The 16,926-nt window shown below is 56.7% G+C and overlaps 1 protein-coding gene across 1 annotated transcript; it reads left to right on the forward strand.

Moving 5' to 3' along the window:
• The first annotated feature begins 384 nt into the window (after positions 1–384).
• IL17RA (interleukin 17 receptor A) lies at positions 385–16,716 on the forward strand. Its single transcript, XM_047787917.1, has 13 exons — positions 385–768; positions 6,637–6,661; positions 7,301–7,447; positions 8,509–8,621; positions 9,622–9,748; positions 11,199–11,246; positions 11,374–11,537; positions 11,990–12,073; positions 12,231–12,315; positions 13,277–13,288; positions 13,536–13,637; positions 14,240–14,281; positions 15,050–16,716. Exons 1-13 carry the CDS (start codon positions 619–621, stop codon positions 16,492–16,494), a joined length of 2,544 nt encoding a protein of 847 aa, XP_047643873.1. The 5' UTR covers positions 385–618; the 3' UTR covers positions 16,495–16,716.
• The last annotated feature ends 210 nt before the right edge of the window (positions 16,717–16,926 follow it).

Here is a 16,926-nt window from a genome sequence, read left to right on the forward strand (position 1 = left end):
AGATGAGGCCCAGAGCCCGCGCAGCTGCTTGAGGGCTAGCGCACCAACCCTCGCTCGGATCCAGCGTCGGAGCGCAGAGCTGTCCCTGCCTCAGGAGGCGGCAAAGCCAGCGAAGCCGAGCAAAATCGGGGGAAGAGAGCCAGGATAGAGAGAGACAGGGACTGCGGGAAAGGACTTCCTTTGACGGAAAAGAAAACTCAAGGGGAAGGGGTTAGAGTTTTACAGGCTGACGGCAAGAGCGGGGGTGGAATACGCGAGCAGGCTGAGCTGGAGTGCAGAAGACGCTGGCCTGGGGTTCGCAGCGCAGGCGGGGCAGGAGGAGCACGGGGAGGGGCCTGGGGGTGTCGGGGAGGAGCCGGAGAGGAGCTGGGGAGGAGCCAGAGGAGTGCGGGGAGGGGAGCGAGCAGGAGCCGGGGAGGAGCGCGCACCTGGGACGCTAGTCTGGGAGGAACCCGTGGAAGGACTGTCCCGGCCCGAGCCTTCCTCTCCGCGCCGCCCGCCGGGGGCAGGGCTGGAAGCCGGAAGCAGGCGACTTGGGACTCGGCCGAGGGGAAGCCCGGGGCACGCCCTCGCTGCGCCCCCAGCTCGGGCGGCAGCCCTCCGCGAAGGGCCGGGGCCATGCGGCCTCTGCGACACGGACAGCGCCTGTCCCCGGGGTCTCCTCTGGGGCCGCTTCTCCTGCTCCTCTTCCTGTTCCTGCGCGCGCTGGGCCTGGGTCGCGCCGCCCCGAGGCTCTTGGACCACCCGGCACCCGTGTGCTCCCAGCAGGTGAGACTCGGCGCGTTACCCGAGCGCGGGGGCCGAGGATGCTGCCAGGTGGGAAGGGGTCGGCCCAGGGCTGAGGGCCGAGGGCGCGGGGCCGCCGAGTGGGCAGGAAGTCTGCTCGGGGTCTCCAGGGTCCGAGGCTTGGGCACAACAGCGGGCCGGCCTGGGGAGGGTTCCCAAGAGCGGCGGGAGTTGCGGTGTGGACCCGGGGGAGACGGGGTTTTCGGGGAAAGATCGCGCAGCGCGGGTTGCACAACATGAGCCGGCGTCCCGGCGGGAGGGGTGGCACCTCCGCTGGGCCCCACACTTTGGGGAAGGACTAGGAGGCGCGGCCGGCCGGAGACGAGGCGGGCTGGTTAGAAGAGGGTGGGGAGGGGCCTGCGGAGGGCAAGGCGGGACTGGACCGGCTTCCGGCCGGGGTCGTCGAGCCCTCCTCCACTGGAACCCGCGCCCCTAGGGATCCCGTGTTCGCAGCCCCGACGCTCCGGCCCCGGCGCTGCGGGGGGCACCCTCCGGGAAAAGTTGTCCGGGCAACTTGCTGACCCCTTTGGCCGAGCCCTGGGGGGAGGTAGGATGCCGCCCCTCCAGCCTCCACCACCTGGGTCTGGGGTCCTGCGGGTCTAAATCCACCAGGCAGTTGCCCTGCTGTGCCCACAGGAATCGACACACCCACCGCCGGTAGTGGCCTTGGGGTGGAGGCGGCCCTTCAGAGAAAAGAACCCCCGTGCCGGGCACACAGCCTCTCCCGGCCATGCTGTCCTCTCCCCCGGCTCGTCTTGCTTTGCCTGCCCCCTCCCCTTCCACTGACCCTAAGAAATAACGCTGTTTCTGAGTCACAGGATGTGAAACACTAAAGCTGTATTTCTCATCTAATTTTGTGGAGGATTTACCACAGGAGGGTGGGGTGGAGGGCCAGTGACCATTTAGCAGAAACTTTTCTTAACGTGGAAGATGTTGGGAAATTTCCTCATGATTCCCATTCCTGGGCAGAGCAGGGACACACGCTCAGCAGGTCCTTCCCCGGGGGTGGGTGTAGAAGTATCTCCTGTCCAGGATCCAGGTTCAGGTTTTGATGACCATTTGCCAGGTGTCTGCAAAATACAAGGGACTGAAATGGCAAAGACACACTCCCTGAACCCTGATGACCAGGGCAGTGAATCACCCAGCAGTAGGCAACTGCAGCGCCAGCCAGCCTGTGGCCAGTGCTCTTTGTACAGCCAGTGGGAGTGCAACGTTCCGTCCGGGAAAGAGACTCTGCTTCCAGCCGAGTGGTCTTTGTGGCAGAGAGGATATTTGCGCAGCCCTGAGGGATGGTGGAGGCTTCAAGGCAGAGGTCTGGAGCTCTCCATGACATGGAAAGAGCTGAGCCAAGGCCTCAGAGGGGGTCAGGATGAGAAGCGGAGGGTGTTTGTGGCAGGAAAGTGAGAGAGAGATGCAGCTGGAAATGGAGGGCAGGGCTCCACTGAGCTGGACTGAAAGGGTGTGAACTCAGCTGCTCAGTGGAGCAGAGGTTCAGCCTGACTGGGGAGGGGGGGGTGGCGGCGGGGGGCACTAGAGAAGAATACTTGGCCAGATTTGTCTGTACCTCCCTGGCTGTCCCTTCCTCCCACCTGCTTCCCGTACACCTGGAGCACAGACACTCCAGGGCCATGGGCCCCCTGTTCAGTGACTAGTGTCTTGGAAAAGAGATAGGCTTTGCCCTCCAGATGTCTCTCCTGCTGGTGTTTCTGTGGATGCAACACCACATAGTGGCGGAGGGAAAGCCACGCACTGGACCTCAGAGGACTTGGGTTTGCATCCTGATTTCACTACCTACAGCCCAGTGCTGCAGGCACAGGCCGTGGGCACTGACAGATATCTGTGGAGTGGAAGGAAGGAGGAGAGGATGAGTGGTGAAGCATGGCAGGTCTGCCCGAAGATCAGTGATCGGCAGAGACCACCACCCTGGCTGCTTGGATTCAGCACCTCAAAACCCAGGGGACTCTGAGTCTCCCCTCCACCCTGTCTTCACCAGGTTACAGGGAGACCACATAACACGCTGGATGTGCCAGGGGCTTGTGGGGCTGGGCATGCCAGGCTTTGCGCCAGCCTCTGTGCCATGGCATCCAGAGCTCTTGGCAAGCTGCCAGGCTGGCACCATTACCCTGTCTTGGAGACGTTAGGTGACTGGCCGAAGTGGTTCAAAGCAGGGCTATGTGTGGGACTTCCCAGCCCCCTTCTCTTTACCAGGCGCTTGGTGATGTCTGGGAAATGCAGGGAGTGGAAGTCAGTCTTTGAGCCCTCCTTTCACTCCTCATCACTGTGCATGGGGACTGTGGCGCCCCCTCACCCTTGTCATTGTCATCACCACGTGTCCCCATGGATTTCTTCAGGAGAGCTGACATAGAGCTCTTCTCAAGCTCATAAATAATATTCTGATCCTACTACTTTTGAAGTGGGCATTTGAAGTCAGGAAATCACAGGTGATTTGTGGGCAAGAATAAAACAAGATCTATTCTAGAATCCAAAAAAGACCCTGAATGCCTTTTTTACGTTCTTAAAAACTTTACATCTGCAGTTCCCTGGTGACTCAGCTGGTTAAGGATCCAGAGTTGTCACTGCTATGCCGAGGGTTCGATCCCTGGCCCAGGAACTTCTGCATGCCACAGGTGCAGCCAAAAAAAAAAAAAGGAGTTCCCGTCGTGGCACAGTGGTTAACAAATCCGACTAGGAACCATGAGGTTGCAGGTTCGGTCCCTGCCCTTGCTCAGTGGGTTAACGATCCGGCGTTGCCGTGAGCTGTGGGGTAGGTCGCAGACGTGGGGTAGGTCGCAGATCCTGCATTGCTGTGGCTCTGGTGTAGGCTGGCAGCTACAGCTCTGATTAGACCCCTAGCCTGGGAACCTCCACATGGTGCGGGAGCGGCCCAAGAAATGGCAAAAAAGACAAAAAACAAAAAAAACCCTTACATTAATGTAAATCTCATCTAGAAATTAAATACAAGGGAAAAATCTGCTATTCCTTCCCCTAAACAAATTAATATTTTCATTTGTCTATCTCGCTTTTTAATCTTTTCCTTTAGAGTAACATCATAGATGAAATTGTATCTTTTAATTAATTATTATCAAGGTAATAATGATGACTTTTTTTTGCCGCACTCACAAGTTCCCAGGCCAGGGATCGAATCCAAGCTGCAGGTGGGACCTACGCCACAGCTGCGGCAGTGCTGGACCCTTTAACCCACTGTGCCGGGCCAGGGATTGATGCAGTCGGATTCTTAACCCACTGCACCACAGCTGGAACTCCTGTGATGATCCTTTTAAAATAGTACAGGAGTTCCCAGTTGTGGCTTAGAGGGTTAAGATCCCTACATGGTGTCTGTGGGGACTTGGGTTCAATCCCTGGCCTCACTCAGCAGGTTAAGGATCTGGCATTGCCACAAGCTGTGGTGTTGGTCACAGGTGTGGCTCAGATCTGGCATTGCTGTGGCTGTGGCATAGGCCAGGAGCTGCAGCTCTGATTCAGTCCCTAGCCTAGGAACTTCCATGTGCCGCAGGTGCAGCTGTAAAAAGAAAAAGAAAAAAAAAGAAAATGGCGCAAAGATATTTAAAACAAGACTCAGCAGATCGCTGCCCCAACTCTCGCCACCCCCAAAACTGTTGTCCAAAAAAGATGTCACTTGTACATCTTCTAGTGTTTCTTCTGGCATTTGTCTCCATACTTCTAAACATACTGATTTTGCTATTCTTTGTTTTTTTGGGGGGGTTTGTTTTGTCTTGTTGCTTTTTTAGGGCCATACCCGCAGCATATGGAGGTTCCCAGGCTAGGGGTTGAAGTGGAGCTGTAGCTGCCGGCCTCCACCACAGCCACAGCATCACAGGATCCAAGCCACATCTGTGACTTACACCACAGCTCACAGCAACGCTGGATCCTTCACCCACTGAGCAAGGCCAGGGATCGAATCTGCGTCCTCATGGATGCTAGTCAGATGCCTTAACCGCTGAGCTGCAATAGGAGCTCCTATTTTGTTATTCTTAATTTGTAAATTTTAGATCTTACCTACTGGCTAACAATAGAAGAAAATTTAAATGTCCTATATTACCTACTCCTACTGCTTCCCACTGTGGTCCTATCACAATTTTAGTTTGCTCAATGGTCAGTGTTTTTATTATAACAAGTAGTAATCTTCACTACCTAGGCAAGTATGTGTACTTAGGTTATATTGCTTTTCTGGTATAATTTCTTTCTCCTCCTATAGATGATACTTGATTTAATTCTTCACTTCCATAACTTTCCATGTGTTTCCATAGTTTAGGGGTTTTTTTTCTATCTGATTTTTCATGTTTTTCCCTTGACTATCTGAGAGTCCATCAATTCCATTCTGTACTCTCCAGCCCCTGCCTGGACTGATGACTCCCCAGGCCTGTGGTCCCACTGGCATCCGAGATACCTACCATGTTCATGGTTCCCGTGTCTTCCTTCTCAGAGGTTAACTCCCTCGTTTAGCTGGAGCACATCCTTCTGCAGCTTCTTAAGAGAAAGTACTAGGGTATAAGGGGTATATACACAGAGAGAGAGAGGTTTTGGTTTTTGTTTTTTAAGTCTTTACATGTCTGAAAATGTCTTGATCCTACCTTTACACACTTGTGATAGTTTGGCTGAGTATAAAAGTTTTAGGTACAAGATACTTTTCCCTCAGAATTTTGAAGTCATTATTCTGCTGCCTTCTAGCCAACAGCACAGATGCTAAGAAAGCCAGGACCATTCTGATTCCTCTCTCTTTGTGTGGTGCCTATTTTGTTCCTCTGGAAACTTTTAGGATCTTCTTTTCAAGCCTGGTATTCTAGAAATTTTGTGATGTTAGGTCTTGGTCTAGGTCTTATTTTCATCTGTTGTGCAGGCCATTGAGTGGATTTTTTTTTTTTTTTAAGAGCCTTTCCGAGGCATATGGAAGTTGCTGGGCCAGGGACTGAATTCAAGCCACAGCTGCAACCTACACCACCGTTGCATCATTGCCGGATCCTTAACCTGCTGCACTAAGCCAGGGGTCAAAGTGGCATCTCCACAGCAACACAAGCCACAGAAATAGGTTTCTTAACCCACCTGTGCCACAGAGGGAACTCCTGAGTGGATCTTTTCAATTCTAAAATAATCAGTTCTAGAATTTCTTTTTAATGTCTTCCCTCTGTTTTCTGTGTAATCTTTTTCTGGAAATGCAGTTAATCATGACTTAGATTTCCTGAATTGATTCTCTAAATATTTATAAACTGTTTTTCATATTTCTTTCTTTCTTTCTTTCTTTCTTTGGCCGCACCTGCAGGATGTGGAAGTTCCTGGGCTAGGGATTGAATCTGTACCACGATGACCCAAGCTGCTGCAGGGACAATGCCAGATTCTTAACCCACTGAGCCACAAGAGAACTCCTCTCCTACTTCTGTTCATATTTGTTCTACTTTTGGACTTCATAGGCTAATCTTTCTATGGAACTTTTTATTCCGCCTGCCCTTCCCACTGGGATTTGTAAGCGCTCAGTGGACCTTACGCCACTGATCCTGTAACCGCGACTGCGGATCTTGTGCCTTGTTGCTGAGACCAGAGATCGGAAGCCAGAGATGTAGGGACCTTCTGACGAGCCCAGAAGAATCCCCGGTTTTGAGGTGGGAAGCTCCCAACAGCTACTCAGAAAAAGCCAGTTCCATTTTGCCATGTGCTACGTCCACATCTCACAATTTCTCGGTCGGCAGGTTGAGGAAAGTGTCCCCCGAGAGTGGTCCCAGAAGAGAGGGAGGGCCCGTGCGTTTCCTTCCTGAGAATGAGCCCGGCAGACCACAGCCTGGCCTGTGAATTAAAGTTCTTTTCTCTGCTGTAATTACCTACTTCTTTTTTCTGCAGGGGCTAAACTGCACGGTCAAGAACAGTAAGTCCTCTGTTTTTCTTCTCGTGTTGCCCGGTTGATGAAGTGTTGACCCCGTGCTGAGCTGACAGCATCTGCTGGGCCTGCAGTTGGGGACAAAGGTCCCAGCCTGCAGCAGGCAGACCCCTGAGACTCAGAGGCGGCAGTCAGGACAGGAGGCACAGGACCGTAATTCGGGCTTTTGAAAAACTCTCTGGATACTGCCCTGGGGCATTTATAATACAACTCTTTGCCAAAGCTGTCACTGTGAAGTGGGAGACTCCATGGTGGGGATTTCGCTTTGTGCTTTGAGTCAAGGAGAAGGGGCATAGTTCAAGTTCTTTGCTGATTAGGGACCTGGCAGGTAAAACAGCGATGCTGTGGCTGCCCCCCGCCTCCTGCCCCACTTCCAATCAGTGCCCCTTCTCCAAGCCAAGGGTGTGCTTTCTCACCTCTCCTAAACCGCCCTTTAGACGTTAGGGCTTCCCCGTGACCCCAAACAGATGCAGGAAAAGCGGGCAGGGTAGGGAGGCTGGGAGCCCAGCTGTGGTCCTGGGGTCTCAGCCTGATCCAGAATACTGGACCCCTAGAAGTGTCTTGCTTTGGGCTGCATCCCCTCTGGTTCCTTGCAGAGCCCGCAAGTCTCTGATCTCTATCCCCCAGGTACCTGCCTGGATGATAGCTGGATCCACCCTCGGAACCTGACCCCCTCAGCCCCCAAAGACCTGCAGACCCAGCTGCGTTTTGCCCAAACGCCACGTGGACACCTGCTGCCTGTGGTTCACATCGAGTGGGCACTGCAGACAGATGGTGAGTCGGTGTTTCGTTCCTGAGAATCCACAGACTAGACCACCCAGCCCTCCCACCAAACTCAGAACTTAGCCCCCAGCCCTGTGCTCATACAGGGGGTGGGGGGCACTTGAGAGAAAGGACCCATCTCTTCACGCGGTGAATCCTTTTTCAGTGTTTCAGATGTGAAACCATGGTGATATCTTCTCATCCCACGATCCTTCAGGAGAGTCCTTTCCTAGGAGTTCCCTTGTGGCTCCGTGGGTTTAGGATCCAGCATTGCTGCAGCTATGGCATGGATTCGATCCCTGGCCCGGGAATTTCCACATGTTGTGGGGACAGCCAGGAAAAAAAAGAAAGTCCCTTCTGCAGCCATTCTTTATCACCCTGTAAAAAAGAAGTCAGTTGGTGAATCCTCTGACTGCAGGGCTGGCAGTTCTGAAAGCAATACCCCTGGACCTCTCCAGGGTAGAGCTGTGCACGGAACAGGGAAGAATGATTCACAAGTGCAGCCCAGATCTGTGGACGGGCCTGAGGGAGCTCTCTTTCTGAGTCTGAGACTCTACAACTGCTTCAGCCTCTTCAAGGACGGGACATCTATCTGACACCCATGTGGTGTCACCAGCAACCTGGCCACAAATTTGCAAAGCTTCCGCTTATAGCCCAGTGTAAAGTATCAATGGTTGGGAGGGCCCGTCATGGCTCAGCAGTTAACAAATCTGACTGGCATCCATGAGGACGCAGGTTCAATCCCTAGCCTTGCTCAGTGGGTTAAGGATCCAGCATTACCGTGAGCTGTGGTGTAGTCCAGTGGCTACAGCTCTGATTTGATCCCTAGCCTGGGAACCTCCCTATGCTGCGGGTGCAGCCCTAAAAAGCAAAAAAAAAAAAATTAAAAAAAATAAAGTATCGATGGTTACCTCTGCCCAGCTGAGGTGACTTCAGGGCTGTGGCTAATCCAGCCCAACAGGGGAGTTGGAAGGAGCAGGAAGTGGAGGGTTGGGGGCAAACAGGAAAGTGACCCCCAGTGATCAGTCATCACTGATCGGTGGTGTTTGTCTCCTCTCCCCACCCACCTCCAGCCAGCATCCTCTACCTGGAGGGTGCCGAGCTGTCTGTCCTGCAGCTGAGCACTAACGAGCGTCTGTGCGTCAAGTTTGAGTTTCTGTCCAAACTGAAGCATCATCACAAGCGGGTAAGACCCTAGCCTAGTAGGCAGTGGTGACAGTGGGGAACAGAGCGTGGCCCTCTGCCCTTCCTTCCTGTGTCATAAAAGAGCTGGATGGGGGTGGGGGGCTCTGCCAGACCGAGCTGCAGTGCTTTCTGCTGCAATCCCTGCTCCTTTTGCTGCTCGAAGCAGAAGTGGATTCTTGCTTAGTTTGGTTAAAGCACTGGTTCTCAGAGTGTGGTCCCAGGACCAGCAGCAGGAATGTATTAGAAATGCAGGCTCCAGGGCCCCATCCAGACCTCCTGAATCAGAGGCTGGCGGTGTTTAACCGGCAGGTGGTGTGAACAAAGCCATCCAGGCAATCTTGATGCAGGCTATCTGAACACTACTGGTTTACACCTGCAAAGTGGCAATTTGCAGAGTCCAACAGACACAAGCAGCAAAGACAGATCCCCTGTCCCGTGTTTAGTTGGGATCCCCAGACAACTGCCTGGAGGCTGGTGAGGACCAGGGACCCCCCACCCCTTCCATCAGGGTCACGAGTTGGAGTCAGTATGTGTTATCCGCACCATCCAGAAAATCTGAACCACAGAGGTGCCTTCAGGCCCAGGTGGGTAGGAACCTCACAGCCCTCCCCCCCACTTCATGCTCCAGAACATTCTCCAGAGACCCCTGGCTTTCCCCTTTAAGGAGGCAGACTCACAGTGAGCAGCTTTGGGCTGCCCCTTGGGCTCCACTCCCTGCCTCTGGAGTTGAAGAGGGCTGTAGGGTGTCCGGGGGGGGGTGCTCTTCTGACCCCGCAGCCTTGGGCCCTGCTGTCTCTGATGAGGCCAGTCTGAGTGTTTTAAAATAGGCAGGAGAGACCAGAGGAAGCAAAGGACAGAAGCAGATCCCTCCGATGTGGGATATGGCGGTTGTGGTTGTTTTCTCCTGACTTTGACCGATCTTTGGGGGGCGAGTGGGGTGGTTTTGGGGCTCAGAGGGGTGAGAGCCGTGACCTGTTTGACCCTCTCCTTCCTCCCCCTAGTGGCGTTTTGCCTTCAGCCACTTTGTGGTGGAGCCTGACCAGGAGTATGAGGTGACCGTCCACCACCTGCCTAAGCCCATCCCCGACGGAGACCCGAACCACCAGTCCAGAAACTTCCTGGTGCCTGGTAGGAGCACCCCCCGCCCCAGCCACTCCTGCACCCCCACCTGCAGAGGAAGCCGGCGGGGGGGGGGCGTACATCAGCCTCCCTGGAGCCTTTCTCTGCCGCACACAGTGGGGACCCTGGGGGCCCAAGACCTCAGGGGTTTTGTGGGAGCCGGAGTCCCTCCCTCCAGCTTCCTGCCCAGAAAGTGTGTCTTGGGAGAGCTGGGACCCCCTCCGGTTCACCGCCTCCCACCCGCCTCATCCAGCACCATCCTCCTTCCCCGCTAATTCCTCCCGCCAGTGAGGCCTGCCAGGATCATCTTCCAAAATGTCCTATGATGTCTATGCACCGTCTGCTTCTCCCCAGAATCTCTGCCACAACCTACATCCTTACTGTTCAGAGCCAGCCTCACCTGGAAGCCCAGCCCCCTGAGGGCTGGGTCTGAGCCTTGCACCTGCCCTGCACCCCTACCCCTCACGGATTGCCCTGCACGTAGGAGGTGATCGGGAAATGCCTACTCAGCCCAGTGATGGCTTTCTTTGTCCCCAAAACACACACGCACACACCTGCACACAGGTACACTCACAGACACACACACACAAGTACAAACAGATGTGCACACATGGACATGCACACCCGCTCCGTGCGTGTGCCGGCTCCTCACACGGCTTTGCTTCCCTTCGCATCCTTCGCCACCCCTGACAGTACGTGTCTTGATACGTTTGTGACGTGACATTATGCTGTTTGTTTTCATGGTCTCCTGCTGGAATGTGTTCTTGGGAGGGCAGGACTTTGTCTCATTCATCACTGTATCTCCAGGGCCTGGCACCTACTGGGGGCCCAATAAGTATTGTCTGATGCGGGACCCCCCCCCCCACCCCCTCTGTCCCTAAAGTAGACTGACTCAGCCCCTGTCACTTCGTGGCAATTCACACCTGTCACATGTCTTCTTAAACCAAAGTAAAAGCACTGCAGTCAAGGAACTGGGCAGGTGGAGGAGACATCTCTGGCGAGGTGGTCCCCACAGGGTCCGCGGGCCAGCAGCACCATGGAATGCCTGGGAACTTCTTAGAAATGCAGCTTCCCAGCTCCGCCCTAGATGGGCTCAACCCCACACGACTGATGACACAGGAGAGTTGCAGAAACGCTGCCCTGGGGGACCAAGCCCATCCCTTTGAAGGGCAGAGGCAGCTCTGGAGGGAGTCCCGTGGCGGGGGTGGGGGTGAGCTTGGGTGGAGCTGGAGTGGACCAGGATAGCTCAGTCCCAAAGCAAGTCCAGGGGCTTATACCTGGATCTGGAAGCTCCCCAGAGAGAGGGGAGGGCTGAGTCAGCCAGGGCAGCGTCGAGCCCAGTGGCTTCTTTAAAGGGCCAGCTTTGATCAGGCTCCCCAGAAGGCAGAAGACTGTTAGCCCCAATGTCAGGGAACCTTCAAGGCAGGGGCGTAATGGTTTCCTTCTGTCCTGTCGACAGACTGTGATGACCCCAGGATGAAGACCACCACGCCATGTGTGAGCTCAGGTAACCGCGGCTGGCGGCCCTGTGGGGGCTTTGCTGGGGTGCACATGGGCACACATACGCCTGTGCATGCACGCGCCACACGCGCCCTCCCCTCATGCCTGCACCCCTGTGCCCCGTGCCTGGACAGGCAGCCTGTGGGACCCCGACATCACCGTGGAGACCCTGGAGGCCCACCAGCTGCAGCTGAGCTTCACCCCGTGGAACGAGTCTACCAACTACCAGATCCTGCTGAGCAGTTTTCCACACACGGAGAACCAGAGCTGCTTCCAGTACATCCTGGATCTGCCCGCGGTAACCACTTTTCTCCGGCTCTTTCCTAACCCTCCTCTTGGCCCAGAGCCACCTCCCTAAGCCTTGAGGCCTCAGTGCTTGGACCTGGGCCGCAGGCCCACACTGCTGCATAATTGCTCCTGCAGCTGCCCTGACGGACCCCAGCCCTGCCCCCACCACACTCCCCCAGCTCTCTTTTGTTTGGCTCTATTAATTGCACTATTGCAAAGAGGGTTGGAAGACTTTAAGGGGTGGAAATGAGGACAGAGAGGACGGTGAGGAAATAAGATGAAGCTGGAGTGGGGCTGGGGCAGGACACCCGCATCAGTCTCCACAGTCCCGGCGGCCACAGCAAAGAGGGACACTGGGCGCTGGATCTGGTCCTGAGCTAACACACCCAGGGCCCAGGAGGTGGGCTCCTCCTGGGGCGGGACCTGCCAGGCCTCACTGTCCCCTCATCCCCTCCTCTGCAGGCGGCACAGGAAGCATCCCAGCGGTGCTGCAACATCACAATCCCCCTGTTGCCCTCCAGCTGGTGCTGCCGCCACCATGTGCAGGTAGGGTGTGGGGCACGAGTGCAGGGGTGGCTGTGGGCTCCCGATTCCCTGCCCCCTCCCATGACAGGCCACCTGCCCAGCAGACCCTGGGGGGGCGGCAGCGTCCATGGGGGGCCCGCGCCCCCAGCCCTCTCCTCCCCTTGCTCTGCCCTCCCAGATCCAGCCCTTCTTCAGCAGCTGCCTCAACGACTGCCTCAGACACTCCGTGGCCGTGCCCTGCCCAAAGGTCCCACACACCCCAGGTGGGACATGCGGCTGCCAGGGGCACCTCCGGGGGTGAGAGGGTGAACGTCAACAGCCTGAGATGAACCCTGACCCGGTCCTGGGATTGGGGGTGGGGGCAGAGTTTAAGCCTGCAGTTTGGGGCCTTGGAGAGACTCCCATCTTAATTCCTACTGCCTTTCATTAGCTATGCAGCCTTGGGCGAAGCACCTAACCCTTCTGATACTCAACTTCTGTGCCTAGAAAAACGGGGATTCTTATTGTTATAGTTAAGGCCAATATATTGAGCAAAGTGCTTTAACATGTCCATTTTAATTCTACAGACTGTGAGTCATAGTACTATCTGCTAAGTGCTGTGTGCTAGGTACTGTGTACTAGGTACTGGACAGTATGTACTGTGTATTAAGTACTAAGTACTATAGAATAGGTACTGTGTGTTGTAGTCCCAAGAATATGTCCTGTGTACCAAGTACTGTATGCTATATACTGGGTACAGTGTACTGGGTTCTGTGTATACTGAGTACTAAGTCTTGAGTACTGTGTGCTATATACTGGGTACTGTGCACTATGCACTGGGTACTGTGTAACACGTACCATGAAGTGGAGACTCCTCCCCCAGTTCATAGGTGAGGACACTGAGGCAGAGGAATATCAGGTACCTCGTCCAAGCTCACATACCGAGGAAGTGGCAGAGCCCCTGTGCTGCAGCCAACGTCTCATCAAGAAGCGCTTGCAGCCTGCATGTGGCCACAGCCAAATGCCCATCAGAAGCAGCAGGCCTCGCGCTGGCCTCCGGTGGGAGGCGGGTACCTCTCTGTAGACCACCAGCTCAGGAGTTCCCTGCAGATAGGCTCGCGAGGTTTAACCCCTGCCAAGGGCAGGGGGTCGGGCCAGGGTCCTCAGCAGGCCCCGTGCCCATCAGTGGTGGGTGTTGTGATCCCTGCTGATAACCGGGTCTATTCCGCTTGGTTCTCATTGCAGACGCTGTTGAAGGTGAGCCGACTCCTTCCCAGGCTGTGCAGCCGGAGCCCCCGGGGCACGTCCCTCAGGGTCATAGGGAGGCCCCGCCTGGCCTGGTGTGGAGCCAGGCAGACAAGAGGCAGCCAGACCAAGAGGCAGCCAGGCTGGTGGGATCATCACCTGTCCTGGTGCCAAAGAGGGGCTGGGCCGTGGGTGGGACCCCAGGGCCGGGGTCACTGGCCTCCTGGCCACATCACTCATCCAGTTCTCCCCGCCACAGACCTCATGCCCCTTTGGGTGTACGGGTTCATCACAGGCCTCGCCGTCCTGCTGGTGGGTTCCGTCATCCTGCTGATCGTCTGCATGACCCGGCACCTACCCGGTAAGGGCGGAGGCTGCGGGCGGACCTGGGGCTCCCCCCGCCCCTCCTTCCCATACCCCCTTTCCCCCACTCCCGCTCTGAGGCTGTGCTCAGAGCGCCCCCCATGCCAGCCCTTCAGCCTCATGTGGGCCACCCCTCAGCTCAGCTTCAGCAGCTCAGAGGCTGTGCGCAGGCTGGCCTGGGCCCAGCCCCGAGCCCCACCACCTGCTGCCTGGGCAGATGGCTTCATTCCCCAGCCACAGGCTCCAGTTTTGTAAGGTGGAAATTACAATGCCACCCACATCATTAAGCAATTGTGAGGATTACGTGAACCCTTCGCATGGAGCCCGTCACCTAATACATGCCCATGTTCATCGCCGCGGTCACCTCCCCAGGTCACCCGGCAGTGGTGGGAGACACGGCCCACTTGGGTAGAGGCCCAGAGCCCCTGAGAAGCGCTGCCTCAGCCCCTCTGTCAGGAGGAAGCAGTGCTCCCAACAGATGCTCAGTGAGCTGGTCCCTATTTCTCTTCCAAAGGAGTTGTTCTGAGACATCTTATAAGATTTGTGCCTCCTGCAAGGACACTTGTAGAGTATTTTTTCTGATATTTCGTTTCCTTTCAGGGTCCCATTGCAAAAAATATGAAAATGGCACCAAATGCACAGGTGGGTACCTCCCGGTTTGGGCGGCCTGGGTTTGGGGTGAGTCCTGAAGGGGGACTGTGAGACGGGCTCCTGTCCTTGGCGAGATGTCGCCTGCAGGGTATCCCCCCCTCTAGCCCCGAACAGAGCAGACCTTAGACAGCCACGCTGGCCTCAGTTGTTAATCAGTGAGAGGAGGGAAAGGCACCACACTTTTTTTTTTGTCTTTTTGTCTTTTTGCCTTTTCTAGGGCTGCTCCCACAGCATATGGAAGTTCCCAGGCTAGGGGTTGAATCAGAGCTGGAGCCACCGGCCTACACCAGAGCCACAGCAACGCGGGACTCAAGCCGCATCTGCGGCCTACACCACCGCTCACGGCAAGGCCAGGGATCGAACCTGCAACCTCCTGGCCACTGAGCAAGGCCAGGGATCGAACCCGCAACCTCATGGTTCCTAGTCAGATTTGTTAACCACTGCGCCATGACGGGAACTCCGAAAGGCACCACATTTAGTGAGGAGAGGTGCTCCCTTGAGCACTGACTTCCATTCCGTAGGCAGGAGGCCTTTGTGTCTTTTCAGAAAAAAAGGAATTTTATTTAACATATAGCTAAAGGCCAGGTAAAAAAGGGAGGGATTCTTTCCCTGAGGGCGCAGGCTGGTTCCAGGCCTCAGGAGCCAAGCTCTGCCGGTGCAGGCCCTCCGTGGCCGCCGGCGGGGGCTGCCCTTGGCCGGCGGGGTGTGCGCCAGCACGGACACGTCCGAGCCACGCCCTGCTTCCCTCATTGCCCCCAGATGTCCTGCCCGCCACCAGCCCGAGCCCCCCACCCCTGAAGCCCAAGAAGGTCTGGATCGTCTACTCGGCAGACCACCCCCTCTACGTGGACGTGGTGCTGAAGTTCGCCCAGTTCCTGCTCACCGTCTGCGGCACTGAAGTGGCCCTCGACCTGCTGGAGGAACAGGTCATCTCGGAGGTGGGGGTCATGACCTGGGTGGGCCGCCAGAAGCAGGAGATGGTGGCCAGCGACTCCAAGATCATCGTCCTGTGCTCGAGGGGCACCCGGGCCAAGTGGCAGGCCATCCTCGGCTGGGAGGACGCCGCCGTCCAGCTGCGCTGTGACCGCGGGAAGCCCGCAGGGGACCTGTTCACGGCGGCCATGAACATGATCCTGCCGGACTTCAAGAGGCCAGCCTGCTTTGGCACCTACATCGTCTGCTACTTCAGCGACATCAGCAGCGAGGGCGATGTCCCCGACCTCTTCAACATCACCTCCCGATACGCGCTCATGGACAAGTTCGAGGAGGTTTACTTCCGCATTCAGGACCTGGAGATGTTCGGGCCGGGCCGCATGCACCGCGTCGGGGCGCTCACGGCCGAGAACTACCTGCAGAGCCCCAGCGGCCGGCAGCTCTGCGAGGCCGTGCAGCGCTTCCGCCGCTGGCAGGCCCGGCGCCCCGACTGGTTCGAGCTCGAGAACCTCCGGTCGGCAGAGGACCGGGACCTCTGGTCCCTGGACGAGGAGGCGTTCGAGGAGCCGCTGCCACCTCTGGGAGGGGGGATCATCCGACAGGAGCCCCTGGTGCGGGAACCCGCCTCTGAGGACCCTTTGATGGTAGAGCTGCTTCTCTCGGAGGAAGGAGGGGGCCCATGGAAGCTGGAGCCCCAGTCTCAGCCCTGGGGACAGCTGCTGGCAGCCCAGACACTCCAGACCTCAGTGGTCCCCATGGAGACGGTCCCTCCCACGCAGACGGTGGAGCCCATCCCTCGCGCTGTGGGGAGCGGCCCCGGCCGGCTGGCCCTGGTTGGGGCAGGTGAGGCCTGCCCGCTGCTGGCGGGCCATGGCCCCTGGCGGAACAGTGTCCTCTTCCTGCCCGTGCACCCCGAGGACCCGCCTGCCCACAGCACCCCCACATCATCACCCACCCGGCCGCCGGAGTGGTCGAGAGGGCAGCTTGATGGCTCATTGCTCCCACTCCTCCAGCAGAGCACAAGCTGCAGGGCCCAGGACCTGCTCACACCACATGGGGAGAAGCAGCGGCAGTCTGTGCAGTCTGACCAGGGCTACATCTCCAGGGCATCCCCACAGCTGCCTGACCCACTAGGGGAGGCGGAGGGGGAGGAGGAGCAGCCGCTGGCCCCTGAGGGCCTGGAGAGCCTACGGAGCCTCCAGCTACAGCTCTTCTTCCAGGAGCTTCTCAAGAACCCTGGCCTGGGGCTCCCTGAGGACCTAGCGGACTGAGGGTCCGGGGTGTCACTGCCGTGGCTCAGGTGCAGTCCCTGGCCTGGGACTTCTGCGTGCCTAGGACTCCACCACCTGGCCTGGGGCCGAGGGAGGCCACCTGGTAGGGACCTCCCAGACCCAAGGAGGTGAGCACACATAACGTGTGCACATGTGTGCTCGTGTGGATATGTACATGTTGTGTGTGAGATGTGTACCTTTAAAATATAGATCTTGATTCCATCCCCTGAACTTTTCCACCTCTGACCTCTGGGCATCTTCCGTCCCCACAAGAACCCACAGCCCCTTCCCAGGAGCTAAAAGCAGCATGTCTGTCATTCATTCACTCAGCCTGTTCTGTGCCTGGCACGACCCTGGCCTCGAGGATGCTGCCCACCTAGCAGAGTAGCAAATAGGATGGGGCGAAAGATGCAGAGGCTGGACAGAGGCCTG

This window comes from Phacochoerus africanus, chromosome 7, assembly GCF_016906955.1.
Source record: "Phacochoerus africanus isolate WHEZ1 chromosome 7, ROS_Pafr_v1, whole genome shotgun sequence".
NCBI lineage: Eukaryota > Metazoa > Chordata > Mammalia > Artiodactyla > Suidae > Phacochoerus > Phacochoerus africanus.

Coding starts and splice junctions, on each gene's coding strand:
- IL17RA (XM_047787917.1), top strand. CDS start 619: ATGCGGCCTCTGCGACACGGACAGCGCCTGTCCCCGGGGTCTCCTCTG. Junction 13,638..14,239: donor CATGACCCGGCACCTACCCG/GTAAGGGCGGAG, acceptor GTTTCCTTTCAG/GGTCCCATTGCAAAAAATAT. Junction 14,282..15,049: donor AAATGGCACCAAATGCACAG/GTGGGTACCTCC, acceptor CATTGCCCCCAG/ATGTCCTGCCCGCCACCAGC.